The following is a 21,593-nucleotide window of genomic DNA, read 5'->3' as shown; positions in this document are numbered from 1 at the left end:
TTCGCCTATATATGGGCCTGTACCATAAAAATAAATAATATTATTAACATCAAGTGTTATGATAATTATGAGTTGCAGAGTGTCCAATGTCAGCGAAAGCCAGGCGTTGAGGCTAGACGCGACTAGTGCGTTATCAAGGTGGCGGTAGCTGCGTAGATGATGTGTGCATCACTACTATCTACTCTGTGACGTGTGACACCATGCTAATTTAACACATTCCCTTTTAAACTTGCGGGTATATTCGCTAACGTTGACAAGGCATGTAGAAAAGGGTTAATAAGATTGTTTGGTCGTATGGAGAATGTCTAGATATAGATAGCTAAGACGGATTTACCTTGATCAAATTGAGGACGTCCTGATAAGTACTCTATAAGAATAGGTCAAGCTGAACTGACGAGCTTGCGTAAATAAAATAGTGAATGCGGATGGAGTTAAAAAGTATGCAGAGATTGTGCCAAGTATAAAGTTATACTTCTTATACTCTATACTCTACTCTTATACATATAAGGTTTACCAAAACGACTTAATAAATGTTCCTCGTCAACTCAAATAGACAAACTTTCGCGTCTTTCCAGAAGAGGTATACGTATAGATTATATATAGAGAGAGAGAGAGAAAGAGAGGAAAAATAAAACGTACGCCTTATCAACGTTTGTGAATAAACCAACTGGGCATCAATAAGATTGCGCTATGATTTATCATTCTTATATTGTTGTTACATGTTAGTCAAAAACTATCCACAGACACTACCGAATCACTATGTTTTTTTCTGAATTGATGCCCAGTGTTTTTCCAGATTCAAGAGATTATAGAGAATTAATTTTAGATCATGTAGTACCGCTTTTTTTAATCAATTTCTTGGTGTTGTGTCACACTTATAGTATTACAATATTATTTATTTATATGTATTACATAGACTCAGTTTGCACAGTGCTTGATGACAATTTAGGTACTTGACCGCGTGAACGCATGTCCCTATTGGCTTATGCAAAGTGACGTCACAACGTCCACCAATTAGAGATCGGGCATTTTTGTTCCATAGCATATGATTGGTCGACGCCCAACGTTACTCGTTTTTGAGTTTCTAGGTCCATGCTTTCATATTTAATTTACCATTCGATAAATGTTTTATTCATCTCACACTTCTTGACAGACTCTTTTTGAAATACACTATTTTTTTAAGGAACTCCGCCAAAGTTTCGCCGCCATTTTGTTTTTGTTGCAATGGCGCCGGGGCTCGGCGATAGCATGCAACACGAGCTCATACTCTTGTTTGGTTTTGTACATAATATGTACTCGTATAGCTAACGACACTAGACGCAAGGATCCCTTACAAACGGCCATTTTGTCGCGATGCGCAGTAAGGGGTCCCGTATAGTCCCTCCGGTCGGTAGCGACCTTCCAAATATTTTTGACTAACCCACCACATTTAAATATTCGTGTACCGCATGCCTCGATTTACCTCACTTTGAGTATCCTGTGAATGTGTTTCGTGTTCTACGTATGTAATTATTTTTCGAACGTCCCGGGATTTCGCCCCGTGTGGATCGAGCCGCGTCGTGCGTATCGACCAATGGCGATCGAGAATTTCGACGTCACCGGTTGAAACGCCCCGCGGTCCGTTCCACACGGGTCGAATTATCGCAATGGGTTCTCTCACACTATATTTAAGATTTCCGCTGCTGGCAACTCGTGCTTTGGTATTTTGTAGATTGGCCATTTGAAATGATGAAAAATATTTGGCTGGTCGCTTTTAGAATTTGGCTGTTACTTAAGAAATGCTATTAATGTGAAGATTTATAACTGTCGTTGCGCGGGTTACGGTCTAACACGGACTCTTGATAATAAGTAGATGAGCACCTGGTTTTATCTCGTTCCCCTATAGATACATGTATGTATATTATACTTTATCCGTATTATTCTAAATGCATCATTTATTTTCATAGATATGTACGTTTATGTTCTGTTTTAGTGATTTATGATTTATATATATATATCTGAAAGCAATTTAAGTGTTAATATTTCAAAACGAATCTTTCTTTAATATTTTTATGTAGTGATGTTTAATTTAAAACAAATTATTCTTTTTTCCTATATTAACTAGCTTATCTGAGAATGATATGTAGAAATATGACGCTCAGAAAGTTAGAATCGCAAGTAACGCTTGTGTTGTTAATTCATATATTTATGTGTCAAAAAGAAATATTATATTATAATATATACGTTACCTAAAACTGTTTAAAGTCTATTTTTGTGTAGAGTTTATTATTTGGGATATCAGTTAGTTATCAAGCAATGATATCTGGATGCTTAAGTATGAAAGAGTAAGTCGTGAGAAAATCTGCACATTCCACCATGTTCCAGTACTGGTTCTTCTAAAAAGATATGGAGGAAGCTTCATGTAAAATAATGACTTACGCACTACTGTATCGTAGTCATAGACGAACCCCGGGTTCTCTGCAAGGAACGCCAGTGGCTAAATAATTGAACTGCTATCTTGAAACTTTCATATTAATGAACAACAAAATTGTAACGTTATTTGACTTTAAACTGTTTCAGTCTATATTATTTTTTTTATCAAGCTAACTTTCTGAATACACCCCTCCTTGTTATATCTATCTCGGCCGGCTCTATAGAGAGTGAAAGAGACACGCTTAGTATGCCCCTCCCTATCGAACGAGACGAACACCTAGCTTGACGCCTATGTGTTGAACTGTTTATGTTTGGTCATGGTTTTTGTCAATGGAAGTCATCGGATGTACCATTATATATATACTTAGAATAAAAATTAATATAACTATCTCTGTCACCGTTTCACAGTCAGCAAGACAGTGACAACAATATAAATATAATAAATAAATAAATAATATAGACCTGAAATTTATTTTTGAGTAACGCGTATCAGTTAAAATAAATTTGGAAACTGTAAATAGGTATTAATTTACTAAAATATTATTATTTAATCAGTGTTTTCAATGAGAATGGTAATAAGTAATGGTGCATCCGATTATAATACCGAAATGCCTCTGGTATTTCACAAGAATAACGTTACGCTCATACATTGCTTTTTATAATCTGTTTATTAAATTAAAATTTACGTGGAGAATTTATAATAAAACGTTAACTATGCATTAGAAGCGCTTTTCTGAAATTCCCAATTACTGCAGTCACTAAAAATTACTATATAAATAGCTAGCAATTCTCATATATGACAATTTATCATATTAATTTATTACTAAATTTGGTGGAGTGAGCGTTACGTTAATTTATATTGAGGATTTTAAAACATAAAAAAATTTCAACTCAGTTTCTTAATCCTCAATAATGTCTTAAAAAGTCGCGAATACTCGTATATCTGATCTGGTTGAAGGCAAATGTTATTTCAATTCTGAAGACTAATCGATAATACCTTGACATTGGAGCTAGTTTATCAGTTATTGAAGTCAAAAATTTTAATAAAATTACAGAGTTATTTGGACCTACAATATTGCGTCGCTAAATTAACTGGCGCTAACCATTTTCAATCAATAAATCATTTATTAAACAAAATCAAATGCATTAACCGGGCATAGCATCCTTAATCATCAAAAAAATCCTTGCAATTTTAAGAACTTTACAGTGTACATTTTTAACAAGAATAAAAGTATTTATTTAAATGTATTTTGCAAACTTGTTATCTTTGACAAAAACTTTACGTCATTCTTAACTTACTGAACTTAACTCGTCACTTCACATCTTGCTCAATCATCATCAATCAGATCAGATATACTCCACGTCGAAATTTTAAACCTCATGTCAAGCGCCTCAAACCACCGCTAACTCGCAGATGGGCGGCGTGTACGCTGGCCTACAATATCACCACGGCAGTTTCCCGGCGCCGCCGCGTGCGCCGTTCGCGTCGCCGCCGCACGCGCACCATACCCACTACCTCGCCAATTCACAGGTAAGTATTGTCGGTGTAGATATTTCGACAATCGGATATGTTTTTTTTTCTTTTTATCTGTTATACACAGCAGTTTCTCAAATAATTTTTTTTTCCAATGTCCAAGACTGCGGTGGCAAAAATTGCCAGAATAAGTTCAAGACTTATTTCATGGGACACTTACTGAACGATACTTTATTGTATATTAAATACTTGATGCCGTGTGGTTCCCGGCACCATAAGAAAAAAGAATAGGATCACACCATCTCTTTCCCATAGATGTCGTAAAAGGCGACTAATTGATAGGCTTATATACTTGGGATTCCTCTTCTAGGCGATGAGCTAGCAACCTGTCACTATTTGAATCCCAATTCAATCATGAAGCCATACAGCTGAACGTGGCCTTTCAAGACTGTTGGCTCTGTCTACCACGCAAGGGTATACCCCTTGTGTGACGTGACATGTATGTATTGTATGTTTGACTAAATGTATGTATGTATGTTTTTTAAAATAATAACCAAAAATAAGAGGGTAGTAAGAAAACATTGCGTGATATTAATATATAATTTATATGACGATTGTATTGTATGATAGCGTTCGGACGGCGGCCGATTGGAGCTGCTGAGCGGCGACGGAGCCCTATCGCCCTTGCAGCCCGCGCCGGAACTACATCACCCTCTATTGTTGACCACGGAGGTGAGTCCACCAACATTTGCAGGGGATCCTAACCCGTATTGAATTGAATAAGTAAAACAAGGGCCAACTAGTTTGATTTGTATCAAATCGCAAACAAACTAGAAAGCCTTTTAAGGACTTAAAAAAAACAGATGTGACACAACAACATAATGTTTAAACAAACAAAATTAATAAAAAAAAAAAAAACCCGTATTGAATCATGGCAACACATGTAGTTCTAACGCTGTTGCATTTATTATAAGGGCTTATGCCATATCCACGATGTAGTGGACCTGTTGTAATGCCATCGGAAGGAACAGAAGAACACAAAGAAGTTTCATTTACTAAGGTGCTAATACATGACATCTATACTAATATTATAAAGCTGAAGAGTTTGTTTGTTTGAACGCGCTAATCTCAGGAACTACTGGTTCGAATTGAAAATTTTGAGTTGAATAGACCATATATCAAGGAAGACTATATAACATCACGCTGCAACTATTAGGAGCGAAGAAATAATGGAAAATGTAAAAAATACGGGGTAAATTATTTATCCTTGAGGGCTTCAATGATGCCCAAAATAACTATAGGTACCACGCGAACGAAGTCGCGGGCACAGCTAGTTCATAATAATGTTCTTACAAAAAAGATACGTTTTTTTTTTTAAGAATACTAGCTGTCCCGGCAAACGTTGTTGTGCCATATAAATATTTTTTAAGTAATTTGTAGTTAAAATTATGTTAAGGGTGGACAACCCTTGTCACTAAGGGGTATGAAAAATAAATGTTCGGTGAATAATGAATCGGTCAAGCCGTTTCGGAGAAGAACGGGAACGAACATTGCGACACGAGAATTTTATATATAAGATTATTTTGAATTTATACTTCTGTCTTATATGTATTTTGTATTAACTGTTTAACAATTAACAATATTACTATTACTGTAGGAAGTATAGTTATTAAAGTTATTTATTCCTACAGAAGATAGAAGGAGAAAAGTGGAGAAAATAATCAGTTTAAAATGTTTATATTATTCAACGTAAAAATTAAGAACATCTAACAATAAAAATTATTTTTGACATATCACTAACAAACAACATCATGGCAACCGTTGCTATGGCATATACCAAGTAGGTTGCCTACATTGCCAACATCAAATTCGTTGGTTTTCAAAATCGAATGGTAGCTCTAATTTAGCTCCAAGTAATATACGTAAGAATAATGTGGAACTTCCTGTTCCCAGCCACGAGGCGCCCCTCTCGACCTCATGCCGCATCACGCGAGACACGCCCTGCCTCATCATCACCACGTGAGTACAACGTTATATTATATATTGTGTTCTTTTATACATACATATAATCACGTCTATGTCCCTTGCGGGGTAGAAAGAGCCAACAGTCCTGAGCGGACTGACAGGCCACGGTCAGCTATTTGGCTTTAAGATAGAATTGAGATTCGAATAGTGACAGGTTGCTAGCCCATCGCCTAATAAAAGAATCTCAAGTTTGTAAGCCTATCCCTTAGTGGCCTTTTACGACATACACGGAAAAGAGATGGAGTGGTCCTATTCTTTTTTTATATTCGTGCCGGGAACCACACGGCACTATTTATTTTGTTTTTTTTTTTATTTTATTTGAAAATAGAATAGTGAGTAATGATGTACGGTCTGACATGTATGTTTGTACGTTCGCACAGCGTCGCAGCGGCGGCGGTGTGGGCGTGGGCCCCGGCGGGGTGGGCGTGGGCGCGCACGTGGTGGGCTCCCCCACCCGCCCCTACGTCCGCCACGCCGCGAGGTGGCCGCACCATCCTATACACCACATACACACGCAGGTAACACACATATACCGGTAATACACTTGTCTGTGAGACGGCCTCTGTGGCGCAGCGGTAATACACTTGTCTGTGACACCGGAGGTCCCGGGTTCGAATCCCGGTCAGGACAAGATGAGAAACGAACTTTCTCTGATTGCTCTGGGTCTTGGATGTTTATCTATCTAAGTATTTATTATTTAATATAGTATCGTTGAGTTAGTATCTCGTAACACAAGTTTCGAACTTACTTCGCGGCTAACTTAATCTGTGTAATTTGTCCCGCATATATTTGTTATTTATTTTATTATACATACATACATAAAATCCTACGCCTCTTTCCCGGAGGCGTAGGCAGGGACTACATCTTTCCACTTGCCACGATCTCTGTATACTTCCTTCGATTCGTCCACATTCATAACTCTCTTCATGCAAGCTCGGCGGTTTCGGGTACTCTTGTACTGAACCTTTGCCAGAACGTCCTTAATTTGATCAAGATACGTTCGTCTAGGTCTTCCCACTCCGACCTTTCCCTCCACACTTTCCTTGTATATCTGCTCAGTCAACCTGCTTTCGAGCGAGTAACTAGTATTAATACTCAAAAACGCGGCCGGTAGGGCGAGCACTGATCAGAGCTTAAGCAGTTGAAGTCTTGAAAAGACTGATAAGCCACGTTCAGCTGTTTGGCTTAACGATAGAATTGAGATTCAATTAGTGACAGGTTGCTAGCCCATCGCCTAAGAGAATCTTATCACCTTTTACGACATAAATGGGAACGAGATGGAGCATTCCTTTTCTTTTTTCTATTGGTGAATAACTCAAATATATAAATTATTAAATAATTATAATGTGTACCAGGGTGGCGGCGGACTGGTGGGGGCGGCGCTGCCTCCGCAGCTGCAGGCGCAGTTACACGTGCCGCCGCCGCTGTCGCTGCCCGCGGCACCCACTTACCAGGTAAGATTATATACTTATCAGGTCGGATCATGTACTTACCAGGTCGGATCATGCACTTACCAGGTTGGATCATGCACTTACCAGGTTGGATCATGCACTTATTAGGTCGGATCATGCACTTATTAGGTCAGATCATGTACTTACTAGGTCTGATCATATACTTACCAGGTCAGAACATATACTTAAAGTTTCCTTCTTCCTCCTGGCTTTAGTCCGGTGGCATCCTCACCACTCTGGAGAGAAGCCCGGGGTATTTCTTTATGGATCCTGGATTGGACGAGTCAGGTTTTTACACGAACCGACTCCCATCATAACTGATTTACTGAAAAAATCTATGTATTTACTGTTACTTGTGTTAATGTTACCTTAAGTAGTGCATGGATATTTACAAAGTTTTCTTTCAACTTATGTTACTTAACAGGTGTTCCTCAACCTCCTCGCGATGTTCCCGCTGTCGCCGTACGCTGAGGCTCGCGGAGTCTCCGTGGTCTCCAGCGAGGACTCGGCGGACTCGCCCGAGACCGAGAACTACGAGGCGCTGCTGTCGCTCGCCGAGCGGCTGGGCGAGGCCAAGCCCAGGGGGCTGGCGCGGGCCGAGATCGACCAGCTGCCCAGCTATAAGTACAGCCCGCAGACGCATCAAGGTTTGTTTTGTGTTTTAAGGAAAGGAACTACATCAATTTATATATATATATATTTGTTTGTTTGTAAACTCTTTGTTGCACATGAAAATATATATAACAAAAATAGAAAAGTCATTGGATTTAGAAGAGTCAATGGCGGACTTATCCCAATGGGGATAAGTCCGCCATTGTACATTGTACATTTATGAAGACAGTCACTAAATTGTTTTAAATTATTTAAATGCTCTGTTTCCTGAATATTTACTTTTCTTATATTATAAAGCTGAAGAGTTTGTTTGTTTGAACACGCTCATCTCACGAAGTACTGGTTCGAATTGAAAAATTCTTTTTGCGTTTGAATAGACCATTTATCGAGGAAGGGCTTAGATTATATAACATCACGCTGCAACTATAAGAAGCAAAGAAATAATGGAAAATGAAAAAAAAAAACGGTGTAAATTATTCATCATTGATTGAGGCTTCAATGATGCCCAAAATAACTGTTCCACGCGTACTAAGTCGCGTGCGCAGCTACTAACGAATAAGAATTTTCGAATTTAGAATTGTAACAATTGCCACCAGGCGAGCAGTCGTCGTGCGTGGTGTGCATGTGCGAGTTCGAGTGCCGGCAGACGCTGCGCGTGCTGCCGTGTGCGCACGAGTTCCACGCCAAGTGCGTCGACAAGTGGCTCAGGGTGAGTTGTTCTTCTTTGTCTCTAAAATAGGGTGAATAAAATAGGAGGTCTCCAGGAATAAAGATGTGTATATGTATGTATGTATATACGGGACAAATTACACAGATTGAGTTAGCCTCGAAGTAAGTTCGAAACTTGTGTTACGAGATACTAACTCAACGATACTATATTTTATAATAAATACTTATATAGATAAACATCCAAGACCCAGGCCAATCAGAAATAGTTCTTTTCTCAGCATGCCCTGGCCAGGATTCGAACCCGGGACCTCCGGTGTCACAGACAAGCGTACTACCGCTGCGCCACAGAGGCCGTCAGATCATAATAATCTATACTTATTAGTATGACATACAAACTTTCGCATTTATATTATATTATATTTAATATAAATGCGAAAGTTTGTATGTCAGGATGTCAGTATGGATGTTTTGTTACTCTTTCACGCGAAAACTACTGGACCGATTACGATGAAATTTGGTATGTAGGTAGGTAGTTGAAGACCCAGAATGACATATAGGCTGCTTTCTATCCCGGAGTTCCCGCCGGATTGATTCCACACGGACGAAGTCGCGGGCGGTATCTAGTAATTAATAATTGCGTGTTCGAATCACGTCGGGGTCACCAGTTGTAGGAAATATAGTTATAAAGTTAGTTATTCCTAATAATCAATTTAAAATTACTATATTATTAGTATAAAATTAATATATTATTGAACATGAAATATAAATATTTGACAAAAAATATTATATCTGACATTATTACCAAACAAACAAAACTATGGCAACCGTTGCTATAGCGTACGAGAAGGTTGCCTAAGATCTCTTCTTTTTGTACGGGGATTACTGGCGATAGATCGGCACTTTTGCCCGATAACAAAAGTCTTGAAGAGACTGGTAGGCCACGTTCAGCTGTTTGGGTTTATGATAGGATTGAGATTCAAATAGTGATAGGTTGCTAGCACATCGCCCAAAAGAAGAATCCCAAATTTATAAGCCTATCCCTTAGTCGCTTTTTACGACATTCATGGTAAAGAGAAACAGTGGTCTTATTCTTTTTCTAATAGTGCCGGGAACCACACGGCACCTATTAGTCTTTTTAAGACTGTTGGCTCTGTCTACTACTACAACTCTACTCTTTGCTCTGTCACTGTCAAGGGATATAGACGTGATTATATGTATGTATGTATGTAAAATAATAATTATTGATACTAATATTATAATTTATTTTTTTTACATTCCAGTCGAACCGGACCTGTCCAATATGCCGCGGGAACGCCTCGGAATACTTCAACAATTCAGAGTGACCGGGCCGCCCACGCAAGGTGTCCGACACTCGACAATACGTCGCTTCATTATGCGACGTCACATTAGCGGACCAAGCGACGGGGGATTCCCCTTCTGCGCCGTTATAATAAGCCATACGAGTGTCACACACGTGGACAGTAAATTTGTGGACTATATCACTTCATCTCTGTTGACAGTGTCACTTCCGCTGACGTCACTTCCGTGTGCAAACTCGTTGAGAAAATCGCTTGTGAGTGAGTGAGACAAAGTGTTTTGTTAACCGAATCACTCGGAGACTGTGGATCGCTCGTGTGTTGTTGACAAAATCACTCGTTTGTGAACCGAATCACTCGGAGACTGGATCACTCGTGTGTTGTCGACATAATCACTCGTGATGAAAATCACTCGTTTGTTAACCGAATCACTCTGAGACTGGATCACTCGAGTGTTGTCGACATAATCACTCGTGAAGAAAATCACTCGTTTGTTAACCGGATCACTCGGAGACTGGATCACTCGTGTGTTGTCGAAATAATCACTCGTAAGGAAAAACACTCGTTAACCGAATCACTCGGAAGTCGTGTGTGAAAGGTCACTTTCTGTTGACGGAAAATAAGGACTGTGTCACATCATTGTTGCGATAGCGCGTCGCGTTATAAAAGACGTTAATTTGAACCTATAATGGGGTAAACTCTATGGCAATATTTCATTTCGTTTAGATTTGCGTGTTTTTGGGTAAGATTAGTTAAGTTTTCTTCTTTTTTTTTTGTTTTAATAATTTTCGCCATGTTAATTTTAATGGAATATAATAACAACAGCTTAATGGTATGTAACGTTATTGATATAATGATCTGTGTCAAATGATTTGTGAGTGAAGTGTGATGGTCGGACTAGGCCTTAGATTTAGAATTTTAAAGTTTAACATTGGAATGTGAGCGTTGATTTTCTTTAAGTCAATATTTCTAAATAAAATTGTGACGCTTATATAGACTACTAGCTGTGCCCGCGACTTCGTAGAATAGTTATTTTGGGCATCATTGAACTCTGAAAGATGATATTCTCTCCGTTTTTTTTTACATTTTCCATTATTTCTTCGCTCCTTATAGTTGCAGCGTGATGTTATAAAGCCTAAAGCCTTATCGATAAATGATCTGTACAACGCAAAAATAATTTACAATTCGAACCAGTAGTTCCTGAGATTAGCGCGTTCAAACAAACTCTTCAGTTTTATAATATAAGTATAGATAATTGGTGCACCTACATAGAAAAGTATATCATCTCAATATGATGCGATGATATGAAATCGTCTTCTGTTATACAAGTAATTACATTATTACCAGTTTTATAAGTTACGACGGTGTACCAGCGCAGAAGTCTAATTTTTGTATGGCGCGAAAGCACTAGATATATTTGAGCCAATCAGAGCTTGCGAACAGAACTGTTCGCTATTACGAGCGTAATACCAGGAGACATTGTTTTTGGATTTAACATTTAATGCACTTGTAATAAGGTCGTTATTTCGTTGAGTTTTCATTCGGTTTGATTCGGCGTAAGGTTGTGCTATTCTGCGCCGTCGAATAACGCCGATGCGACTTATAAAAGTGAACCGTAATAATGTGCAATAAAGCTCAAATTTCAATGTTAAACTTTGAGTTATCGTGCAACGGCGTCGTAGTGGATTTTTAGGGTCTCTATCGACTTGTTTTTAAGAAATTGGCCAAATTATGTGATTCCTATGCTTCAGCGTGCGGAGACGGGCTAAATCTGTGTTTGTTGGTTACGTTTGCGTGTTATCCTTCGTCCCAAAAAGCGGTGTGCAATTATCATATAGGAATACATATTTTTAAATCGACTCGTGTCGCGTTGTAAATATTGTGACTAACTAACTCGGTTTTTCGACACGGCTTTGGTGATAGTAAATGTGGGGTTCTCAAATTTTTATTATTAATTCAACGTTTACAAGTGTAAGTTGTTGCAACAAAAAAAAAGAACGCGCTTAAAGTACCTATCGCTTAAACAGAGAAAATTTATTTGAAAATTTACTAACAAGAATAATTAATTCAGAATGTCAACATACGATTGCCTTAATTAAACCTTTAGTCGTCGTAATTTTTTAATAGAAATAAATTATTAAAAAAATAATATAACCCGCTCTTTAAATGAGGGGTGCCACATCATCCAAATAATTAGAAAATACGCAGGTTACAAAAACTAACAATCAAAAAAACATACATAACCCTTCCTTTGCAGTCGGGTAAAAAAACAAACTTCGCATTTATAATATTAGTATTATTTTATATGGATATTGGCTTTAATTATATTTTCTTTTTACTATCGGCGAAAAAAAATTATTGAAAATTTATTTTAATCATATTGTTCATTAAGTCTTATGTTATTGCTTTTATGTTGATTGGAACATGTTGTTATGAATATGAATGACACGCATTTGAATTAGATGCATACGTTAAATCACGCCTCTTTCCCGCAGAGGTAGGCAGAGACCAACTATTATATTTTGCTGGAATAAAATCAAATACTGTAGGTACACACTAGTGGAAAATTTTGTGATTTTAACCGCCTTAGGGCCACGACACAATGAAGACACTGACTGTCCGAGCCACTGGTTTGTTATTACGCTTGTGTGTTTGTGTGTGCGTCCCTTACTCCTCTACAGTCCCTTTCTTGTGGCACTCAATATAAAGGTGAGCAAACTGGATACATCATTTTGTTGAAAAATTCTTTATTTAAATTAATTAATAACCTAGTGAAAAGACAGAAGTATACCAAGTTTATTATCCCGTCCCTTAGTCGCCTTTTACGACATACATGGGAAAGGGGTACTGCTCCTATTCCAAAGTGATATAACGAACTATCCCACACGATATCTATGTCATGTAAAAGAGAAAAACTGATAGACTGACTGACATAATATAGTTACGTCGATGACTGTACAGTAGCGTCACCAGAGTTGATAAATAATATTGAAGCCTTTATTTGATTATGTGAAATATCCCTTCACATGTCCCATGGCGCCCTCTGTGAGCGAATTAGTTACAATTTAGTTATCGTTTGTTATTTTTTTTAACTACCCGCCTGTATTTTACTGCTATAATATGCCTAACTAAATTGGTCTTTATCGATCTATTAAGAAAGACTAATTTAGCTTTTATTGTCTTCTATATCGTCCTTTAGATAAATAATCACGTGTCTTCCTTATGTCAAAAAATTCAAACTTTTTCTTCGTTATTTAGTGACATTTCGAACATCACTTTATAATTGTCACATCTTTTAGTTTCACAATATTGGTTGACGATAAAATCGAATAAATTACTTAGCAAGTTTGGGCGTCAGTGCAGAAGAATCGATAACAGACTGCACTGCAGCATTTTGCTTCAACAACGTCAACTTCACAATAGTTTTAATTAAGAATTGTGAATTGAATGATTAATTGTTTACATTAAGTTTACTGATTCCCTGTTAATAAATTTGATTTCAACATTTTCATTTATCGGTCATGAGACCTGTTAATTTCGTGTGACGTCATCAGATATGAAATGGAATGAAATTTTTTATTGTCTGTGCCTCGTCTAATTTATTATTGTAACACATATCACGATTTATCCCAAACGGGGTAGACAGAGCCAGTTGTCGAAGGCCACGTCTAGTTCGGCGGCTTTCACTTTAAAGAGAAACAGTTAGATTTAGTGTTATAACTTCCACCATGGTTTCTAATAGTTAAATATGTAAATAACAAGTTAGCATCGACAAGCTTCTCCGAAGTGAAATACTAATTTGAAAGTAGTTTTAAATTAGATTATTTGTATTTAAAGACATAGCGAATCACTGAAAGTTAACATACATACATTTATAACATCACGCCCCATTTAAAACTAATAATACATACATAGTCAACAGTCTTGAAAAGACTGAATGGCCACGTTCAGCATTGAGATTCAAATAGTGACAGGTTGCTAGCCCATCGCCTAAAAAAGAATCCCAAGTTTGTAAGCCTATCCCTTAGTCCCCTTTTACGACATCCATGGGAAAGAGATGGGGTGGTCCTATTCTTTTTTGTATTGGTGCCGGGAACCACACGGCACTAAAACTAATAATAAATTGGTTAAATTGGTAAAAGTTTCGTCGACATATTGCTCAATTCGTTTTTACCGAAGGAATGACATATTTACGAACGTTGAGAAGGCATATGTTTAATCTACCCTCTAAATTACATACATAAATAAAATCACGCCTCCGTAGGGGTAGGCAGAGACTACATCTCTCCATACACTTGCCACGATCCCTGCATACTTCACATTCATAACTCTCTTCGTGCAAGCTCGTCGGTTTCGGGTACTCTTGACCTGAACTTTTGCGTCTATAATTTGATCAAGGTACGTTCGTCTAGGCCTTCCCACTTCGAGAGTGTTGAATTCACACTCCCCTTTTATATCTGCTTAGTCAACCTTCTTTCATTCATCCTCTCCACATGACCAAGCCATACAAGCATTCCATTATGTTTGTTTGTTTGTTAACCGCAGAGTGCCGTGTGGTTTTTGGCACTTCATAATAGAACCACTCCCATAAACTTCCAATGGATGTCGTCAACAGCGACTAAGGGTTATAAACTTGGGATTCTTCTTAAAGACGATAAACTAGCGACCTATCACTATTTGAATCACGATTCCGTCATTGAGCGATACAGCTGAACGTGGCCGTACAGCCTTTTCGAGACTGTTGGCTCTGTCTACCCGGCAAGGAATAAAGACGTGATTATATGTAGTTATATTATTTCGAAGCAGCCTTTCAGTCTTGACTGTTGGCTCTGTCTGGGTAGACAGAGCCAACAGTCAAGAATATTGGCGGTATTTATGTATGTATGTTAGAGAAAAATGCAAGATATGGAACATATGTCCTACCAACGTTCGTGAATAGAACCCCAGGTCATTCGCAGACAATGAACTGTTGTTTTCACATTAAAATTGCAATGATTAGTTAATGTATATGTTGAATTTAGTATACTACGGTCGTTACGGCAACACAAATATATCTGTTGGGATGTGAACCAGATGTAAACCTGATTTTAATTGGGGTCTTAGAAAACTGGTTATAAATTTTGATGAGTAGAAGGTCGCTTTGAAAATACAAATAAATAAATATAAATATTTAAGTACGTGACAAATTGCATAGTTTGAGTTAGCCTCGATTTACGAGACTAGTGTTACGAGACATTAACGATAAAATAAAAAAATTGTATTCTTTATTTTGGGACACTTCAATAATAGGTACTTATGTCATATCTTTTGATTTCACAAAATTGGTTGACGTCAAATAAATAACTTAAAACTTAATTTTATTGCCGCTTCCAAAGCGTCAGTGCAGAAGAAGCGGTAAACTGGGAAACAAACTGCACTGCAGCATTTTCTTCAACAACTATCCAAACTTAGAATACGTTTTATAATAAATACTTATAAATATATCCATCCCGAGACCCGGGCCAATCGGAATAAGTTCGTTTCTCACAATGACCGGGATTCGAATCCGGGACCCGCTGTGTCACTGACAAGCGCACTACCGCCAAATAATATTGATAGTTGTAACCTGTTTTCAATGATGGCATTGGTGTTATATGAAATAATTTGATATATTTTAGTTTAATTTCCAGCCCCCCGAAACAGATATATTTGTTCACTGCCTGTATGTGTATGTACTGCTTTTTATTATAATTTTTGTTTCGTTTAGACGTTCCGAGGGTATTTTAAAATCTATTCGCTTATGTTAATTTTTAATGGTGTCTCATTTGTTAGTACAACGCGCAATTAAACATTTTTCCGTAATTTTTTTTTTTTGTGTTTGATAAAAAAAAAACAGTTTAGACTAAGCCAAATTTAGACTATTACAACCTTAATTCCATGATAATTGAATTCCAAACAAAATTATAATAAAATAGTTGTTTATTTTTAATTTGTTAAATTCTTGGCAACAAATATTCGTCGTTCCAGTACAAACTGTAAAAAAGAAATACGTTCAGATTTTACAGTACCTCAATATTGTTACCGACATTGTTAGTCCGCCTCATGACAGCTTGTAATCTACTTAATAATCGTATTTACCGTTGTGTTATGATTAGTTTTGTTTTACATGTACGTGTGAATGGACCCTTATCTTCCGCCAAAGCTTACTCGGACTAAACTAAGGGTCTGCGACTTGTGTTAGTCACTAGTAACCACGGACAAAACTCAATTTTGTTCTAACAATTTAATTAATTTAAATTTAATAGCGAACTTTTGTTAAGTCGCGGGCCCTTAACGGTATAAAAAAGGTGTTCATAAAATTTTTTGTTTCATTCATTTGTAACATCTTTGCCAACAGCTTTGGTGGAACGATTCTATATTAAAGCCTAGGTCACAATAACGTATGCCGCATTAATTAATTATTTCTTTACATAAATTTGGCAAAGACAGCACAATAAAAAAGCTATTCAATTTTTTAATTCTGCGCTAAACGTTATTGTAGCTACGGTCAGCCTGATTCTGTACCTATAAATGTTTTGACAGCTGTCATTTATATTGACATTTTAACAAGATGTAGGTTTTATGGTATAATTAAGCCAACACATGTTTTTCTCTGAAATTTTAGAAATAATCAATTACTTTTAATACTTTCTAAGTTTATTTTAAGTTAAAAAAATAATCCATTGACAACCATCTCTTTGTACTTTTTTCTTTTTGACAGCTGTCAAATCTTCCAAATGCCAGCCATTATATTTACCAAAGCATTGTAACATAGACGATTATTGTGCTCAGTCGTTTTATTATTTTATTATACATATATTAAATGCACTGCTATTGTATTTTTTGGTTCTTTTATTTTACCTGTTGTATTTTGGTTACGCTTTTTTTTTATATGTAAAAATTGTCTGTATATTATAGCTGGATCACTGTGATAGATGTTAAATGTAAACAAAATCACCAGTTTTAGTTAACATTACCTGCGCGGAAGTCTGATTTTTATAGGGCGGAAAAATATTTGAGCGTTTAACCCTATCAGAGCACGCTATTTGTGCCCGCTAACTGAACTATCGGTTATTATACCACTATTATGAGCGAGATAGCAGGAGACAGTTTTTGCATTTCAAATTTAATGTAGGTACCTATAATATGGAAGTTATTCGATTTGATTCATCCACAGATTGTGCTATTTTGCGCCGTCGAATATTGCCGAGGCGAGACTTATAATAATTTATATACCTACTTTATTCGGATCATCGCATTTATCAATCTTATCATACAATTTCTTCTGATTAGGGTACTTATCACCATTTTTCCAACATTTTAAAAACAGGTATTTAAAATCCTACTTATATCATAAATGCGAAAGTCTGTGTGGGATGTACGTTTGTAACTCTTTCACGTCAAACGTACTGAACGAATTTTTAATGCAATTCAGTACATGGACGTACATGTAATCTGGAAAAAACTAGCTAGGGACTAAATGAGACCTTTCGAGTGTTGTCAGTGGCAGCCGCCGCTGCTGCCAACCTTCTGGGCACACTCTCAGAAGCGCTGTAAAATTCTTAATATGACAGATCAAATATTATTGGCTATCTAGCCTTGCGAAGTTGTCGACGCTTTACTAGTAACCTTTTGTATGAAAATGTATTGTATGTCATTGTCTGAAGAGACACCACAGGAAGACGAGAGTCCCGAGCGGCTTCACAGAGCAAAGAAGACCGCGATCTGTACTTCACACTGTCCAAAGTAGCGTAGTGCCATGTAAATAGCGTATATAAAATCAAATCGTGTGCATACAATTAGATTATAGATAAAAAAAAACATATTTTTGCATGATGTCATAAAGTCTGTGTAGCGGTGTGATGATTTCTGATATACATATAAGGGTGTCGCGGCATTGTTTTGTGGGTTGGGCTCATTGCATTGATTGGACGCCGCCCGTAGCTCCGATTAGACTCAATCTCGGGTAGAATATTGGTCAATTCGTAACGATTCTTAGCAAAAATTCTAAGGTACATTAAGAAGAGATGGGTACTCTACCCATCTCTTCTTAATGTACCTTAGAATAAGACCAATTTGTGACACAGCATGCGTATATTTGGCTTACTTCCACACAGTTTATGTTAGAGTGGCCCTTACGTTAGGCAACCAACATAATTACACACTATTAATCAGTCTGAAATTGTGTGTAAATTAGCTCTAAATACCTCCAACTTGGAGGTGGTAACTTCCTGAATCTAGCATTTTCATATTCTGCGCCTAAAACGTTATCCTAAGACGAGGTCACTTTCCCAGTCCAGGATCCAAAGTCACAGTTACACCCCGGGCTCCTCTCCAGAGTGGTGAGGGTGCAACTGGGCCTAAAGCCAGAAGAAACTGCCCTGTCCGCTAAAGGCCCGAGTACACTAAAAGATGGTCAGAAGCAGTGCATTTTAAAAGCGGGACCATTATCAAGTTGTAACACAAGAAGCTCTTCAAAGTCGTCTCACTACGGCACGACGGCAGAGCGGTTCCCGCGTCGGTTTCAATTTGATGTGAATGAGTTCGAAGTATTTCTTGCATTATTTGGTGCAGACGCCCTTTCAAACTCCACTGTCTTAGATCTTGTCAGGAAGTCTAATCGAAACGGGCGTGTTCACTCGATGTATGCGAGCTATGCGTCTGTCAAATGTTATCCGATGTTTGATTGAGATTAGCTTAGTGTATGTGTGATTCCTCTGAGAGTATATAAGTTGTGGTTGTTGTAAAGTATTAACGTATGAATAACGCCGTTTCTGAGGCGTTGAATGTGCAATAATTTTTCTATACGATTAAATTAAGGCCTTGCATGGAACCCAGTGGTAGGTATTTGAAGTATTTTTTCAAAAACAAACGATTAACGTTAGTGCTGTGTAAAGTTGTTTAAGATGCAATAAGTAAAATATATCTTACTGATCTTTGTTTTCGAAAGAATTTTAAAAGAAGAATCTTTTAATGTTAAAAGAAAGAAAGAAGAAAGGCCACAGGGTTCGAAACGTCACTTTACGAAATACCTACCTATAGTAGATTCGGTATCGGTAGTGTGCGCACACTGCTCATCCAATTTTGTATAAACGCCCTTTACCTACATTGTTTACGAATCATATTGTAGGTAGACCGCTTTGAAACCTCCACACATATCGTAAGCTGTTTGTGATTGATATAACGGTCGCAGGTGTGTAGTATAGATGCGATTTCATGATAAAAAACGCCCGAGAGCCGTTTTAACTTCTATCTCCACGGACCATCCTCCGTTCACTTCTATCTTCGTACTAAGCGGTCTATGTACAATAGCTTTTTCATGTCCAGCGCCATCCGGCGCAAGACCCGCCTTATTTATATGAATAGTACAACATAAAAGAGTGTAAAGTTGTTTGCATAAATAGTTATCGAATTTAATAGATGTTGGAAATGTTTTTATTTTTTTGTAAAATAAATGCTACTTATCAGGAAAGCGTATTCCAAAATATCACTTATAATAAGTCTTTAGTGTCAAATTATGTATAAAACACTGACGTGGGTAGATTTGTGGGGCACTTGTTTGGCGGGAAATGTGAGTAACGAAGTCTTTTGTAAAGGGAATTCAGTGATGTTTTAAAATCTCTACTGAAAGGATCGCATATACTTGTATTCGTCTGAATGCTTTTGTGTAGGATTAAAATAACGTATTAGAAAAGACTTCGTGATAAATTGCTTCTTGTTAAATTGAAATATTGTCTAAAATCCACACAATCTTGTAACAAAAGCTACCTCGCGCATGCGCCGGAACACCAAATTGAATTTATTTAGATTTAGACGGTTATAAACGCCTTCCGTTTATAAAAAAAATCTTATTAATATAGAAATTCTTAAAAAAAATCATTATAGGCTTTACTTTCACCATAATGTTATTTTTATTAGTTGTTGTTTTTCTTTTTCTATATTAAATGTAATGAACTGTTATCCAATGTATTTATATAGGGTAGAGAGGTTAAGGGATATCCCTCCAAACTGTAAGCGATTTCTAAGCCTAGTGACGCCGTCATTCTATATTGTTCTTTTAAAACCCATGCAATTGTTTAAATAAAAAAAATTATATCAAAAGGTAAAACTACTTTTCAAATACCTATTAGACAATTTTCAAACTGTTTCTTTAAATCATTTTGAATGGACGTCACTAGGCTTAAATCCGATACCTACCTTAGAGAAATATCTTAATTTCCACAGTTTAAATAATTTAGCTTGTTCATGTTAAACATAGTTCTATAATATTTTGTAATTTGTGTTTAGCGAAGCATTACATCAATTATTTTTTTCATTGTTATTGATACTAGAGCTTCCTTGTTCCAACACGTAATTTGTAATCGATTGAACATTCCCACGCTAAAATTTTGTCCAGCACTAATATTGGTGGTCGGTGTTAGCTGGTTTTGAAATATGAAATTGCTTGTAGAGATGTGATGGGATTATGATTCTACCCACAGACTAGCTAGACACCGCAAGTTACCCGCAAGAAAATTTAGAAAAATGTTAAGCCGTCTTTATGAAAGCCGAGGGTGTCAAGATCTTTCTTACATGGTGAAATAAGGCATAGTCGCTTAATTTTATCTAACTTTAAAAAAAAATATGAAACAGTTTCTAAAAGAGGTGCATGGGACGCCATTTTGTACGCATAACTCGCGAGGTCTAGCTAGATCTATGTCTGTGGTTCGTCCCAAGGAGAATTCAATTCAATAAATGCTTTTAACACTGCGTACTGTTTTGAAAAATGCGGTTTTCCTCGCGCAGTTCTTGTTCGTGTGATACAAGAAACACTACCTACTGCAAATAAACTAACTTTTCAATAGCGAGTTGGAAGTTTTATTTGCCAATTCCTGTTAAAAAAAAAGTACATAAAATTAAAAAAAATTATTCTTTGAATTAGGATTCTTCATATCACTCAAAAATTGTCATATCTTTTGGTTTCACAACATTGGTGGACGTCGAATAAATTACTTAAAACTAAGTTTACTGCCGCTTTCAAAGCGTCAGTGCAGAAGAAGCGAAAAACTGCACTGCAGCATTTTCTTCAACAACAAACATACTATCAACCTACATATAAGCAACCTGTCACTATTTGAATCTCAATTCTATCATTATGCCAAACAGCTGAACGTTACCTATCAGTATTTTCAAGACTGTTGGCTCTGTCTGTCCCGCAAGGGACGTAGGTGTGATTATATGTATATGTGTATGTAAATAATCAAAGCGAGCGAGTCGTGCGATTAAAGTAAGAAATGAGTATCTTTTCGTGAAGCAAATAAAGATTAAAATCGATCTTCTATAACCGGTGTAATCTCAATAGACATAAAGGTAATTCGAAAATAAAACAACATATAGCTAAATTGAGCAAGTTTAATTAAAATTTCTGCAATTTACTTTTCAAATACAAGTTTACAAGTTCATTCAAATATTTCTACAAACTTAAAAACATAATATTTACATAGGTTCTGTAACAGAGGCTCTTTAAAAAAAAAAAGATTTGATAGATTGAAAAAAGGGAGCTGTCTTTTTGTATATTAATTTTTTTTTATGTGAGGTGGAATGTCCTCTAAAAATAAAGTATTTTTCAAATATTTT

General features: G+C 36.8%; 2 protein-coding genes across 6 annotated transcripts in view; one reads left to right on the top strand and one right to left on the bottom strand.

Moving 5' to 3' along the window:
* LOC106130058 (RING finger protein 44) overlaps nt 1-16,816 on the top strand; it is a 50,356-nt gene extending 33,540 nt beyond the window's left edge. For all 5 annotated transcript variants that reach the window (XM_060953117.1, XM_060953119.1, XM_060953116.1 and 2 more), the window contains 8 exons: nt 3,827-3,943; nt 4,517-4,618; nt 5,840-5,905; nt 6,292-6,429; nt 7,267-7,365; nt 7,787-8,009; nt 8,571-8,683; nt 9,924-16,816. In XM_060953117.1, coding sequence (XP_060809100.1) covers nt 3,827-3,943; nt 4,517-4,618; nt 5,840-5,905; nt 6,292-6,429; nt 7,267-7,365; nt 7,787-8,009; nt 8,571-8,683; nt 9,924-9,986 — 921 coding nt within the window. In that variant the 3' untranslated portion in view covers nt 9,987-16,816. The remainder of the gene's footprint in view (nt 1-3,826; nt 3,944-4,516; nt 4,619-5,839; nt 5,906-6,291; nt 6,430-7,266; nt 7,366-7,786; nt 8,010-8,570; nt 8,684-9,923) is intronic.
* LOC106130084 (DNA ligase 1) overlaps nt 1-21,593 on the bottom strand; it is a 122,387-nt gene that overhangs the window by 8,945 nt on the left and 91,849 nt on the right. The gene's annotated exons all lie outside the window — the stretch shown is intronic.

Source organism: Amyelois transitella, chromosome 31 (assembly GCF_032362555.1).
Source record: "Amyelois transitella isolate CPQ chromosome 31, ilAmyTran1.1, whole genome shotgun sequence".
NCBI classification, from domain to species: domain Eukaryota; kingdom Metazoa; phylum Arthropoda; class Insecta; order Lepidoptera; family Pyralidae; genus Amyelois; species Amyelois transitella.
This window is presented reverse-complemented; position numbering and strand designations above follow the sequence as displayed.